The 15910-nt window shown below is 36.2% G+C and overlaps 2 protein-coding genes across 4 annotated transcripts in view; one reads left to right on the top strand and one right to left on the bottom strand.

Annotated features, from left to right (window-relative positions):
• Bin1 (histone deacetylase complex subunit SAP18) overlaps nt 1-14187 on the top strand; it is a 263399-nt gene extending 249212 nt beyond the window's left edge. Inside the window, exons 2-3 of one of the 2 annotated variants that reach the window (XM_065226812.1) lie at nt 11939-12114; nt 13600-14187. In XM_065226812.1, coding sequence (XP_065082884.1) covers nt 12046-12114; nt 13600-13983 — 453 coding nt within the window. In that variant the 5' untranslated portion in view covers nt 11939-12045 and the 3' untranslated portion in view covers nt 13984-14187. Of the gene's footprint in view, nt 1-11892; nt 12115-13599 lie in introns of those variants that run through there. The other variant, XM_065226811.1, reaches the window with a different exon arrangement.
• LOC135705199 (uncharacterized) overlaps nt 14055-15910 on the bottom strand; it is a 40472-nt gene continuing 38616 nt past the window's right edge. For both annotated transcript variants that reach the window (XM_065226807.1, XM_065226808.1), the window contains one exon: nt 14055-14490. In XM_065226807.1, coding sequence (XP_065082879.1) covers nt 14292-14490 — 199 coding nt within the window. In that variant the 3' untranslated portion in view covers nt 14055-14291. The remainder of the gene's footprint in view (nt 14491-15910) is intronic.

Genomic DNA, 15910 nt, shown 5'->3' with positions numbered 1-15910 from the left:
ATCAATGACAATATTTTTGATTTTCATTTCGCTTCGGATTCGTCGAATGCGAGCGGACAGTTTTTCCCCCAAAATGTTGTCCTAGTCTCGCCCGGCGAACACACACACACACAGCTCATCGTGTACAATTTTGTGAATTTTATGTTTTCTAGGCATATGCAAATTGACAAACATCAAGAAAAAAAAAGAAACACGGAAGCAAAACTAACTGAACAAAATGCAAATAACACACAGCGATGTACATAATAAAGCGAAATAATAAAAAAAAAAAACGTTTTCTAGGAATGAAATAGTGTACACACGTAAAAAACTGCCACCATTTGCAAATAAATGTTACAGCAAAAGAAGATTTAAGTAAAACCAAAAAACCAACCAGCAAAACAAACATGCACAGCAGCAATACATATAATATGCCAGTTTTGTTTTCAGGTTGAAGATTGAACTAACAAAAAAAAAACTCAGTTCCATGTTTTGCATTTTAGCTTCGAAAATTTAGTCCATTTATAGGCAAAACTAAATAGCAAAGAAGTGCGATTTTTTTTTACTAAACGGATGGAACCAAAACAACAAAAGCAGGATAAGTTCAATATCATGAAAAGTGAGGCGATGGTTACAACTTCTAGCGAATTCAAAGAAAGGACGGAAAGCGAGAAACGGAAAAAAAACTACTCCCAGCTGAATAGTGAAATAGAAGAATGAGGAAAAGCATAGAGATTTTCCGACTAATGTTTAGGTTTGTGTATTTTTTTTATGTATTTTAAGTACGATTTAGGTTTCACTTCTATCCTCAAAATGCAGACATATAGCTAATAGCAATAAATCAAACAGAGTAAATAGACTTCGTTCATTCATTTAATCCTCATTTTGTATGTTTCTGTGTAATTTGTCATTTGCTGTCCTCAATTTACGTTTAGTGTTGTAACTGCATTCTCATTACTATTAATATATGTTTTTTCCCCGATGTAGACGAAGCAACCGTCGTTGAGCGGTTTAGATTATTTATTTTATGTTCTTTCGAGCTATCGTTGGAACACTTTCAGTGTTTGGGAAGTAAACTAAACAACTATAAAATGGAGTAAAGGAGTGAGGAAAAATGAAGAAAATAAAAACGAATGCTATATGTATAATTTTTGGAGAAATACTTTGAAGTAAAAAAGCCCTATAAATAATGCATTATATATATGAAACTAATATTGATAATGAAGCAACTATAAATATTATACTATTATCAAGTAAATATAAATTTTCTGTAATATTGAAAGGTGCATGGCATGCAAAGTTTTAAGTTGGATCCGAAATTTCCTTGTGCAAAAATAATGGCTTGCAGGTGATTCCTTGAAGAGTCCAAAGATGGCCGTCTTGACGGCTGATATGCTCTACCACTTCAAGTTTTCTAGAGCACTAATCTAGGATACTGTTGCGATTTTTGCTCATCTCGTCTCGTTGGAAAAACTAAGGGATAAAGTGTGTGAAGCAGTTACTCTTCTCCGGGCCGATTTATCTCTTCCGGAAATAAAAGGGATTTGTGCGAACGATACCGATTGTTCTAAATTTAATAATTCTATGGAAATAGGAGATCCTTTTAAGCACAAACGAAGTGACAGACGACTAACTGGCGAAGAAATCCATTTAAATAATGTGGTTCACTGTAATAGAATTTTCTTGGAAGCTTGTGCCATCATCCACCAGATGGGTTAGTTTTTTTGTTTTGATTTGAACAAAGCTGATTTTGTGTACAATGATTCTTTGACAGTGTGCAAAGAGTGCGTATCATTTTGTAATTTTTTTATGCATTTCAGTTTTGAGTAGAGTGAAAGAGATCGAACCAAAATATTCTAGTGCTTTTGGTGAAAATGCTAGTTCAATCCAATAGTAGTGTTGCCATGTGGTACAATCCAGTAGCAGCATAGAGGTAACTCTAAGACCACTGGGTCCCGAAGAAAATCATTATTATTTTTGGCTCACTCAGTACCAGAACAACGGTCCCAAGCAGTCCCAAGCTATTTCACTCACCCCTGCATGTTCTGCATGAATCCACACACCCCTGATGTTATCTGTCAAACTTTCATAGCGAATCAAAACAAACATAGTGTAGTAATAGAATTTAAACTAGAATAGGGTACGTTAATCGTTTGCTTGGGACCAATAGGCTACTAAAGTGGTGAGCCAATTTAAAATCGTTAGTTTCGTATTGATTGATGGTAGTAGTGGTGTTGCCATGTGGTACACTGAAAAATTGCAATAGACGGATTTTACGCCAACTCGTCTTCGGAGTTGGCAGCACCCTCTCAGAACCTTATGAAACTTTGTGGGTGTGGAGACTTAGCAATTTTAAGCAACTTTGAGTACTTATTTTTTTCAAAATTTATCTCGCCTAACATTTGATAAGGGTCAAAGTTTTTTGTCGATTTTTTTTTCAAATCGATATAGCTTAAAAATGACAAGCCCTACAAAATAGTGATGTATGGCGAACTTTTAGCAAATAATCTGAAATTTTATAAAAAAATTTAAATAAATTAAAAAATTGGTTTCTACACTCTAAAAAAATATATTTAAAAATTAAAAGTCATTTTCCCAAAAATGGTACCCCTCAGATTTGCTTGATATTTTTTCTCATGAAAGGCAATATAATTACCTAACTTTTCTTCATACATCGCAAAGTGGGCGCTTTTAAGGAAAAAAAAAGTTGTTCGAACAACAACTTTTTCATGTTAATTTTTTTTTAGCGTGTTTCACTCAAAGTCGAATAGTAATACGCGCACAACCTTATTAAAATCCGTTGAAACTTAATGAGCATAAAGATTTTGACCTTTTGATAATCTGGGCGTGCTTAAAACAAAAATCTAGCCTAACATTTGAAAGGGCCTAATACAGAGGATTTTCCTGCATTTCGAATGGTGTTTTAATAAATGAAAACTCTAGTGTTTTTGTTTAGTGCATAATTTATTTTCCTATAATTCTCCATACATAATTTGAGTTTTTCATTGATTATTAGTCTATCGGAAACAGAGTGAAATTTTTCGGAGTTTCCTTTGAATGTGAAAATCGCTTAGTAGAAATTATGTTTTGAGAAATAGGTACAAAACAATGAAATTTTTGTGTACCAGGTATAGTTTTTACATGACTGAACAGCTCCTTGAGTTCATCGGACATCTTTGTGTATTGATCATTTGATATGAAGCAGAAGTTCAATTTTGTTATGCTTGTATCTGTTTGTTTAACTGCCATACAGTCAGTACAGTTCTTGTGGAGTTGTGATTGTGTTTCCATAATCTCGAGCAAGACTTGCTCTCTTTGCCATTCGTTTGAGAGTTCCTCCAATTGCGTCACATGGGCCTTTCCCATGAGACGTTGCGAAGAAGTGCCATTCTGCTTCCAATCCATACTTGGACTTGAAGTTGCACAAACTGGCAAAATTCTTTTTATTTTTGTAATGAGCCGCTGCTCCATTTGACATGAAAGTAATTTTTGTGAAACTAATAGATTGTTTAATGAAAATAATTGAACTGCTATTGTATCATGGGTCAATACTTCTGAAATAATAATAAAGCTTAAATTTTCCAACTTGTTTTCTTTTATGTAGTAAATTTCGAAAGGATGTATCGTAGCTTGATTATTGTTCCAATGATACCCCTGTGCTGAGTTTTGAATAATAAATGAATAATTTTCAGAAAAGTCGCAAATCACTAAAATTTCACCGTTTTGAAGAGAATTTTTTTATTACTTAGGTAAGATAGGGTAAGATGATTGCTCTTTATGAATAAAATAAATAAAATGGGTTATGAGCTTTTCAACTTTTTCCGTCAAATATTGAACAAACTCATCTGCAGGTTTAATAATAGTTTCCAAATTACAACGGTCGGTAGTCAACCACTGTTGAAATAAAACTTCTTCCATATCATCTGCTTCTAATACTGATGTAAGTTCCCTCACGATACTATCTGTGGAAATGCATTCTTCACATGTACGATAAAAACAATCTATGGTTCTAATAGGACTACTGCAAAGTATTTTGTCTGCAATTTCTTTATATGAATCAAATTTTACACTATTAATAATCAATTTAACATTTTCATGTATAGTACAGACACATACATTATGTGTACCTGTACTATCCAACAGTATGCAATGCTTTGGTCGGAGCTGAGTGAACGAAGTAAATCCGATTTTACACTTTTGTATTTCTCTTCAAAAATCATAAAAGCCTCTTTAAGAGACATCCCAAGAGACATTGTGATATCACCAAACTTAAATATTAGATTATGTCGGTAGAAACAGACTGCGGTGCTTTAAGTTTATACCTTATATCTCTCATGTGACTACCTGCGTTGTTATATAACTGCTATATAGCAGGTAACTTAACGATTATTTTAGGCATGCCTTAAATAATCGTTAAGTTACCTGCGCTATTATATCCCGCATAATCGTAAACAATAAAAGGATGATTCACAGTATCATTACGTACCATAAATAAGTATATCCGAACGATTCTAGTCAGCGTATATAAAAATGATAAGCATACAATACCATGAATTGTCCTGAGGATACCATATATTGTATTATGCAAAACAACTATATGGGATAAAGGCGGTTAAGTATAATTACCATTCAATAAGTTCGATGTTTTAGAACAAAATTTCAGGTGTACTATAAGACATATAGTTTTTTTATAATCAATTTTAAAATCATAAAACTATATGCCATAACATTCTGGAACATTTGGATTATTAAATTTGGTTTTTAAAAGGAACGTAAACGTTATACTGTGTAAATGGTTCATTGAGGTAATTTAACATTATGGTGTATTTTCCAGTTGTTTTCAAACGATTAAACTCGATAATGACTTACTATATCCCATATGGTTCGTATTTATTCATTTTTCTTCGATCAGGGACTATGACTGATCTTAATCTTACAACTACTGACAGTATGGTATCATTATTAAGTGACCTGCTAGTATAGTGGTACCATGTTGACAGTAGATGTCAGATCGAATTCAGCCAAACCTAATACCCTGTTCACATTACAGCGTATATCACGTGATATACGCTGTCTTGCAATGAGCACTCTTACATCTAGTTTTCACTGGAAATCCTATGCATGGGTGCTCATTGCAAGACAGCCTATATTACGTGATATAGGCTGTAATGTGAACGGCATATAACGATTAATTGTGTGTAAAATCAATTTGTTTCATTGGCAACTAATTTATTCTTAAGAAAATCCACCTTCAAGGAAGGTAGAAAGGTGCACGTACGGAGGCGAACCAGCCTAAGGCTGAAAGCCTCCTAAATAAAGCTAAATTAATTAATTAAGGTGCACGTAGCCGGAAGGTTCATTTGATTCTCCTTGTGCTGCTTCAATAGTAGAATTACCATCTGTGGCGGCAAGAAAATCTTGCGATACGATGATCGGACCTTTTCGTTTCTGCTGTGGACAGATCAGCAAGAGGATCTTGCGATTCACATGTAAATCAATTCTCGGCTCTGTCTGCAACTGACACGTACATGTAGCCGAAAGAATCAATAGCATCTCCTTGTTCCTCAAGTGCAACTTGCATCTAAAATGTAAAGGAAACATTATTTATAGATTATTATTTTTTCTTACAAATCAATTAACTTACCAACGCACACAATTCTGCTACGTTCAGCTCATGGGCAGCCATTCTGTTGGCGTTTTTTGAGCCTGAACTGCGGGATTCTAGAATAATAGAATTTTTGTAAAGAATAATTTGAAAAATTTATAAAATACTCACTTTTATCTTGTTTTGCAACAGGTAGCTGAGGTTTTCTTCTCTTCGGTGGCACTTTTTCTGCTAGCTTCGCATCGACGCACTCAGAAACTTTTCCTTTTCTGGTGTTGATATGCGATATGCAGCTCACAACTACTAAAATGAAAAACTATTTGGGGTATCAGCAGCGAACTGCAATATGATAAACTTTATAAGTGTGCTCATAGTATGTGTAGAAGTATTTGTTCAATGTCATGAACATAAGCATAAACGACACCACTTAACGTTACATTGTTTTTCCTACGTATTTGATTTATTTTGAGAATAATCAACGTTAATTGGAAAATTTATCTTAACGTTATTGCTTGTGGGATCATTCAATTAAAATTAGTTAGCGTTTACGAGTTCAAAACATTCTGACGTAGATTATAACACATTATTCCAACATTCTATGCGAAAAGGTAACTGCATGCTGTATCGTTAATTTGGAATTGTATACGGTATATGATTATTGAGGTAGTCCAGTTCGATTGTAAATAGACGATAACACATATAGCAACGATATGTTTTATGTCAAATTTATAATAATCACTTTTCAGCAAATAGTTTTTGATTATGCGGGATGTATTCACTTGAGAGATGAGGTATAAACATATATGCATATTGCTTACTAATGGACACACCTAATACATAAAAATAAATGAATGATTATTTTTCTAATTAAATTAATCACAAATACATGAATTGAAATCTTTTCATGAATAAAACATACTAAGTGATTTTTACTTAGTTTACCTGTTGATTTGGAACAATTTGAGGGTGGTTTTATAGAAGTTGGATAGAGTGTATGCATATATTATAATACAATCCATCACAGGAAAGTGCAAACCATGCTGAGATGGCTGTTCCTCATTAGAACGTTTTGTTCTGAACTCTTATTGGACGATTTGCAGGTAACTTCTCTGTACCCTTTTCAAATGTTAGGCTAGATTTCGCCCAGATTATCGAAAAGTATACCCATAAAGTTTAATCGAATTTTAATAAGGTTGTGCGCGTATTACTATTCGACTTTGAGTGAAACACGCTAAAAAAAATTAACATGAAAAAGTTGTTGTTCGAACAACTTTTTTTCCTTAAAAGCGCCCACTTTGCGATGTATGAAGAAAAGTTAGGTAATTATATTGCCTTTCATGAGAAAAAATATCAAGCAAATCTGAGGGGTACCATTTTTGGGAAAATGACTTTTAATTTTTAAATATATTTTTTTAGAGTGTAGAAACCGATTTTTTATTTTATTTAAATTTTGTTATAAAATTTCAGATTATTTGCTAAAAGTTCGCCATACATCACTTTTTTGTAGGGCTTGTCATTTTTAAGCTATATCGATTTGAAAAAAAAATCGACAAAAAACTTTGACCCTTATCAAATGTTAGGCGAGATAAATTTTGAAAAAAATAAGTACGCAAAGTTGCTTAAAATTGCTAAGTCTCCACACCCACAAAGTTCCATAAGGTTCTGAGAGGGTGCTGCCAACCACTGGATGAGTTGGCGTGAAATCCGTCAATAGCAGGTTAGTCACCAAAGTTTTCGAGCCGCTCCGTCTGTCACTTCGTTTGTGGTTCTATCAACAATCAATACGAAACTAACGATTTTAAATTGGTTCACTATACTTGACTAGCCTATTGGTCCCAAGCAAACAATTAACGTACCCCATTCTAGTCGAAATTCTAGTACTACGCAATGTTTGTTTTGATTTGCTATGAAAGTTTGACAGATAAAATGAGGGGTTATTGGTTTTTCCTATGTTTCGAGGGGTGAATTGATTAGCTCGGGACCGAAGAGAGCACCAGAGCTGAGCCAAAAAGTTGAGCACGTTATTTCGGGACCTTCTAGTCTTACAGTTACCTCTATGGTTCTATCGTCTCAACTCTAATGTAGGACAAAATCTCGATTTCACTCCGGTGATCTCCAAAGGGCTGCTGCTCACCTCAAACCTTTTCAATGGAGTGGAAGATAGTATCACAAACGAAGTGACAGACGACTAACTGGCGAAGAAATCCATTTAAATAATGTGGTTCACTGTAATAGAATTTTCTTGGAAGCTTGTGCCATCATCCACCAGATGGGTTAGTTTTTTGTTTTTATTTGAACAAAGTTGATTTTGTGTACAATGATTCTTTAACAGTGTGCAAAGAGTGTATCATTTTGTCATTTTTTTTTATGCATTTCAGTTTTGAGTAGATTGAAAGAGATAGAACCAAAAATTCGAATACATTTGGTGAAAATGCTAGTACAATCCAGTAGTAGCATAGAGGTAACTCTAAGACAAGTAGGTCCCGAAGAAACGTGCTCAACTTTTTGGCTCACCTCTGGTACTATCTTCGGTCCCAAGCTAGTCGAATCACCCTCGAAACATAGGAAAATCCAATAACCCCTCATTTTATCTGTCAAACTTTCATAGCGAATCAAAACAAACATTGCGTAGTACTAGAATTTCGACTAGAATAGGGTACGTTAATCGTTTGCTTGGGACCAATAGGCTACTAAAGTGGTGAGCCAATTTAAAATCGTTATTTTCGTATTGATTGTTGGTAGTAGTGTTGCCATGTGGTACAATCATAGAGGTAACTCTAAGACCACTGGGTCCCGAAGAAAATCATTATTATTTTTGGCTCACTCAGTACCAGAACAACGGTCCCAAGCAGTCCCAAGCTATTTCACTCACCCCTGCATGTTCTGCATGAATCCACACACCCCTGATGTTATCTGTCAAACTTTCATAGCGAATCAAAACAAACATAGTGTAGTAATAGAATTTCAACTAGAATAGGGTACGTTAATCGTTTGCTTGGGACCAATAGGCTACTAAAGTGGTGAGCCAATTTAAAATCGTTAGTTTCGTATTGATTGTTGGTACAATCTAGTAGTAGCACAAACGAAGTGACAGACGGAGCGGCTCGAAAACTTTGGTGACTAACCTGCTATTGCAATTTTTCAGTGTATCACATGGCAACACCACTACCACTGGATTGTACCACATGGCAACACTACTACTGGATTGAACTAGCATTTTCACCAAATGTACTAGAATGTTTTGGTTCGATCTCTTTCACTCTACTCAAAACTGGAATGCATAAAAAAAAATGACAAAATGATATACACTCTTTGCACACTGTCAAAGAATCATTGTACACAGAATCAACTTTGTGCAAAACCAAAACAAAAATACTATCCCATCTGATGGATGATGGCACAAGCTTCTAAGAAAATTCTATTACAGTGAACCACATTATTTTAATTGATTTCTTCGCCAGTTAGTCGTCTGTCACTTCGTTTGTGGTAGTAATGGTGGTTTCATGTGGTACACTGAAAAATTGAAATAGCAGGTTAGTCACCAAAGTTTTCGAGCCGCTCCGTCTGTCACTTCGTTAGCGATAGTACGTTATTGAATTCGATGTATTTCTTATTAGTATAGTTGATGTGTCAGATTTTAGCTCTACTGCTTTAATAGCATACGCAACTTAAATCTTAAAAGCACTCAGAATTGGATTTGGAGCTGTAGAGCTTAAACCAATTTACCAATATTAATTGATTCCTACACAGCAAAAAAAATGTAATATCGATCAATGTAATTCAATCTGATGTATGAAATAATGATGTAATAGCAAAAAGCAGTTACAATATTACATCAATGGATGTAATTTTGTTCGCAAAATCGATGTACATCGTACGACGTTATATTACACAACCGATGGATTGACCTGGTTGCAGCAGTTTGGATGTAATATTCAACAACCTTTTTTTTTCTGTGTACGTCAAGACCTCTTATATTACTATATGTTTCATTTGTTCTGATTATAAAATGTTCTTTAATTGAAGTTCATCTTCGAGGAATTTTGAGGATCTTCGCAAGATTGCACCGAAAAGGAACAGGTAGCCGATACGCACCTCAAGGCAATGGTTTTTCCAATGCTGAGCATGGACTGGCAGCCCCATTGAAGCAGTGGTCAACGGTATACATTTTAATATTTAATTTAAAGTTAGTTATTTTTCAAAATCATTCATATTGTTTTCAGAATATCTTAGAGAATATCACACGTACTGGTGAAGATGATTGCCTACACGGAAAGGGATGGTGCAGTAGAATCTACCATATTGGTGGTTTAAATTAAACGTAACGTACCTATGTTTTTTTGCAGACTACATCATGTGTTCACAACGAGCACAAGTGTAGTCAAAAATACTGTTCAGTAAACATTCTCAGTTTATTGTATTTCCAACTGAGAATGCTCTCATTTTTAGTACGGGTTTGTGCATTGGCTTAGGTACATTCTGATATAAAATAATTGTTGATTTTACTATGCTCTATGATGTTTTACTATGGCATGGTAATTATTGTTTTGTTTTTCATTTTCACTTTTGATGGATGTTTTTAAATTTTACCTTCCAAATCGAAAATCTAGATTTTATTCATTAAAATTACCTATCCATACAATATACTATAACACAAACAACAATATTAGTTATAAAATTAAATTATAAACAATAATTCCTGCAACATTCATTAGGGTTGATCTTCCGGCTTTTCACTAAGAAAATTTCACTTTGCCGTGGTACAGTTCCCTGGTCCTAATTTCAGAGCAATTGGATTCATTGGCTTCAGCTTAAAAAAGTTCCAGCAGCCGAGAGCTGCTCCATCAGAGTTCGTGGGTGTTTGAAATGGTGCCGCTTATTGCGATATTTGTTTGTGCGATGAGCTGTAAATCGGGAGACGCTGTCGTCTGAATGCGTCATAATGGGCGGCAGATTCAGGTTACATTTTTGCTTCCAACTACAATATTCGAAAGAAAACAAATAAATTAAAATTGAAAATTCCAGCTAACAGACTTACCTAGCAAATCAACAATTTTTCACAATAATTTTCATTTTTTTTTTCAAAGAATTCCACACACAACTGGACAAGGCGATATGTTTACTGTCCAGTTCGATGATGGGAAAGACGATATTTTTCATATTTACAAATGGCTGCAACCAGAAGTTTTGTGTGAATCGGAAAATACCACAAGCATGGTATTTTCAATCGCAAAATATTATCAGTGAAAAACTGTCGGTATTGTGCAATTAATTCTACCATATTAATGGTATAGATACGCAGACAGAAGACAATTTTATCTCATTAGCGGTAGTTGCTGCTACCATGAAAACGGTAACTTTGAAGAGAATAGCTGCTTGAATTGTCGATAAAATGTTGTTAGTTTTACCATTGCATTTCTAGCTAATGCATAATTAATTAATTTAGCTTTATTTAGGAGGCTTTCAGCCTTAGGCTGGTTCGCCTCCGTAGCTAATGCATAGTAGTTTTGACCATATCGTAATAAATATTGAGTAATTTGTATTTATATCTACTATTTCGTGGCATAGTAGAAACAAACACTCTTTTCGAGTGGGAGCTACCATTTAGATGCTTTCAGTATACTGTCCATTATTTGTGAGGCAGAAGGATTCAAAAGTGGTTCGTATACAATTGCTTTCGAAGGAGTGGAAATTGTAAAGGATCCGTCAATTCGTCGCATTTTTGATCTGTATCTCAAATGCTTCAGTGTGTTTGGGATCAAGGTGCCAACTCGAATTCAGATGTTGCGCGATGTGTTTAACATCCTGGTTTACAAAACCATGGAACATAGCGGTCGAAAAGCTGTTAATAACGCGTGCGGATTCATTGCCGAGGCAATACAAGCTGAACTAGATTAAATTTTTTACGCCTTCGACATACTATCGATCTACGTTCTACATTCATACTTCTTATGAACACATGTCATTGTCATGTCATGTCATTTATGCTATAACATGAATAAATAAATAACTTAAGATGTTTTGTTTTCTCTAAATCATTAATTGAAAGTATTTATAATTATGCTGCACTAATTTAATCACATTGATAAAATTGAGTAAAACTGACTCAAAAGCTCATTCATTTGATAGTGAGTAAATGTATCTCAGATCCCATGTAATCACCGTTTACTCAAAAGTGAGTCAGGCCGCTGATATGAGCACATTCGACTCAATTTTGAGTTGATCTGAATAAGCGTGCATGCCCTATCGACGTTTTGTATATGCGTGACAGCTCTGCCAAAACAAACACCACGAAGAAAGTACCGCACAAGACGCGAGCGTCAATCGATTTGCGAGGCTAGAATTTCCGTAAAGCGTATTTTTATCTAGAAAATAGTTCTTTTTATACGCGATATAGCGTTCGGAATTGTGTTTCAATTGCTTAATATTTCTATACAGTGACTAGGAAAACCACTGGAATAATGGCCGGACTGGAATCGATGATTGTAGAGGACAAACAGCAGTTGCAGAAATCCGTCGATCGGGAAAAGGTAGGTTTCGTTATTGTTGGGCAGTATTTTGCTTTGCCATATTGGAATGGTCGATTTATTAAAATGATTCAAATATTGGATTTAGTTATAGGGTACTAAATTAAGTTTTGCTTGTAGTCTCGGAGTTGTGGATGCTAGGCAGAAAATAAAAAATCATTCCCGGTTAGTTGTTGTCTGGTAATACCTTCGACAGACATGATTGTAGTGCCGTTGTACTCATTTAATCTAGTACTTCCATTGTGGTACTGGATTAAAAGAGTATAACGGTACTTCAAACATGTCTGTCGTAGGTAGGTATAAGGTAGCGTTTCAGTGATTTACCTTTCTTTGGTCAGCGATCTTGACCAGCGTTGGATCTTCCTGAGCCGGATCTATAGATCTATAGTTTGCTTCTATTGATTCAATTTATATAGCTGGCTTAGATTCGTTGCCTCAGGCCAAACCTGATATCTGAAACTGCTCACTCACTTACCCGTGTATCCTGCGCACCTCCAGTGGCACCATGGGGTCAACATGAAAGACTTCCATCCTGGATCTCCAGACAGCGTCGCTTTTTAAGTCCTTTAGGGAAAAACTAGATCCAGTATAAAATCACTTTCTTGTGATCTCTCTTTGACAGACTAAAAAATCAGTGTCTTCTTCAAGACAAATTTTTAAAATTAAAAGCACAACTTAACGTAATATGTTTGTTAACCTTGCGGGTGAAACCACGATCTGACCAAGATACCAAGAGGCAGCTGTTGTCAGAACAGAAGCAACCAAACAATATACAGTTGAAAATGTTGAATTTCTTTAATGTCCAACAATTTTTAAGAGTAAGTAAATAAGTTACTTCCCACACGATACAAACTGTTAATCATGTACATATATTGGCCCATGGATTAGTGCAGAACCGATCAAGAACATGGAATCTGAGTTTGGATAAAGCTGAAGAACAAAATTCTACTTATTTCAAGTAACACTGTGTCGTGTAATTTAATTCAATAAAATCCCAACTTCCCGTAGAGGAAAGTGGGGTAAGATGGCCATATGGCAAGACGAGCATTGTATCTAAACCACACGTCTGGCAATGGATCATATCATTCGATTTGCTTTTAATTGTATTATAAAGTTTTGAAAAAAATGATCGTTATTGGATGGGCTGGGAAGACCTGGCAAGATGGCCACTATCAATTTATAAGGGTTATGCCGCGGATACACTTGTATGACAAACTATGAACATGAGCATTATTTGTATAATAAATTATGTGCACATCCATGGTCACACTTGTATAGTTACTGTATAGTTGTTGTATAGTGCTCATAATTATTATACAAATAATGCTCATGTTCATAGTTTGTCATACAAGTGTATCCGCGGCATTACAATGCCAAAAAATCATTTCAGAATTTCGGATTAGGCAGCTTGTCTCATATTTGTATATAGTTGATTGTAAATTGATACCAGCTTTGTTTTGCACTGATTGTCCTTATCATCCCTTTCAGACATGTCCCCTGCTGCTGCGGGTGTTCTGTTCGACAGGACGGCACCATTCGGCCAACGAGTACATCCACGGCAATGTCCCGTCGAACGAGCTGCAAATCTATACGTGGATGGATGCCACCCTGCGGGAACTGACCACTCTGGTGCGGGACGTCAATCCGGAAACCCGGCGCAAGGGAACCTACTTTGACTTTGCGGTCGTGTATCCGGATCGTGCTGCGACCTGGCGGATGCGCGAGATAGGCGTTACCTGTTCCGGGCAGAAGGGCGCCGACGACACGAAAACGCTGTCCCACGCAAAGTTCACAATCGGAGATTACTTGGATATCAACATTACCCCACCGAACCGTTTGCCTCCCCGTGGGGCCCGGCCAAGGCCTTACTAGGGGCGAACCAGGCCCGGAACTCGATGGGCCTCCCGCGGCGGACGTGTCACCCGTTGGGATTAAGTGTGAAATTGAGTGAATCATCTCTTCTTCTTTTTTTCTTAAAGGAAAACGTTTTTCTTTTTATTAGAAATCTTAAGTCGTAAGTGTAAAATAAATACAATCCTAATGACGAAAATACAGCTGTATGCAATTCAAACTGAAGATACTGTTGGCTTGCTTGTTCTTGAGAAATCTCTACTCTTCGAGCAGTTGTTATTTATTTAGCTCACTGTACCTAAATGGCGACAGAGCCTTTGAGATATGTCTTAGTTTCTATAGTATTGCTGTTGCTGCTGCTGCTGTGGTTGAGGTCGTTTCACCTTGGCAGGGACATTTTTCTGCTGTAGTTCTTCTTCCAATTCCTCCTCATCTTCCTCGTCACGCTTGTTCGGGTCGCACTGGATGCCCGTTTCGTAGTTGTATTCGCGCTTCTCGCCATCAGGATCGACATAACCGTAGCTTCCACTGGAAAATAACAGGGAATTGTGTTAGTGGCCAGTCGGAGGTACTTTTGGGGGGGGGGGGGGGTAAAGGTTAGTCATTGTTTTGGTTCGTTAATTTGGTATATGAGTGTTTTGCATGCAGTATTGGGAATGGACCGGAGTTTTAACCTTTTGCTCCCAAAAGTTCGACATTTCACTGTGGTCTAAAAGCCGTATATAGGCGGAATAAAATGTGTGTACCTGGAGAGATTTTTCATTTATTTTAGCCAAACTGCCAAACTCATGTTCAAGACATTAGGGTGTTTCTTCCGGTTTTTTTTTTTTTTTTTATAATTACTTTATTTGTACAGGCTCAATCGAATAAACTTTACAGAGCCGAGTTATTCTTTGCGTTATACATTATTACTGTCTTAAATTTAAAGTTAAAGGAACTGGACCGAGTACTCGCGGTTGTCTCGAGGTTAGTGGAGATTTACAATTTTTTGGATGGGAAAAGGGAAGAAGGAGGTTTGAAATGTGGTTTACGATACAACTATTTAATTAATCCTAAAGCATGAAATTATTTCTATTCATCTTGAAAACAAACATTGAAAAAAAAACCCACACGTACAAAATACAAACTAAACACAAGGTTAATCAAACTTACAATCTAAGGTTAATATCCTTAAAGTAAACATATATGAGTTTCATAAACTCCAGATCGCGTCTAGCCAAAATATCCCGAACTGGAACATTAGGTTGTCTACCTCGAGCCCGAAGGGAATCATAAAAATGTGATCTGACTCCACGATACTCCGCACAAGACCAAAGGATGTGATCAGCGTCCTGGTAACCTTGTCCACATTCACAGAGATTGCTGTCTCCCAACCCCACACGGAACAAGTGAGCGTTTAGACAATAGTGATTAGACATGAGACGAGACATCACGCGTATGAAGTCTCGACTCAAGTCCAACCCTTTGAACCATGCAAACTTCGACACCTTAGGGATAATTGAATGTAGCCATCGTCCCAAGCTCCCTTCACTCCATTGATGTTGCCAGCTAACGAGCGACTGCTGACGATAAATAGAGAAAAATTCACTATAGGCGATCTGTCGATCATAAATGTCGCCTTCTCGTATTTTCAAGAGAAAATACGAGAAGTGCTTTACCGGCCTAATGGAACGGATAGCCTCGACAGAACTGAGACTATCCGTAAAAATAAAGTAATGGTCTGGAAGAAGTGAAGCAATTGTTTCCAAAGTGTAGTGAATTGCTGCCAGTTCAGCCACATACACAGAACAAGGAGCTTCAAGTTTTCGAGAGGCGCTATGAAATTCATTAAATACACCAAAACCAGCGGACTCCTCTATTAGAGATCCATCTGTGAAAAACGTTCTTGCAGAATCAACATGGCCAAACTTTGCAGCGTATAATGACGGAGCAATCATAGAACGATGAT

Source organism: Ochlerotatus camptorhynchus, unplaced genomic scaffold (genome assembly GCF_037179485.1).
Source record: "Ochlerotatus camptorhynchus isolate MF236.1 unplaced genomic scaffold, CSIRO-AGI_Acam_v1.1 ptg000261l, whole genome shotgun sequence".
NCBI lineage: Eukaryota > Metazoa > Arthropoda > Insecta > Diptera > Culicidae > Ochlerotatus > Ochlerotatus camptorhynchus.
This window is presented reverse-complemented; position numbering and strand designations above follow the sequence as displayed.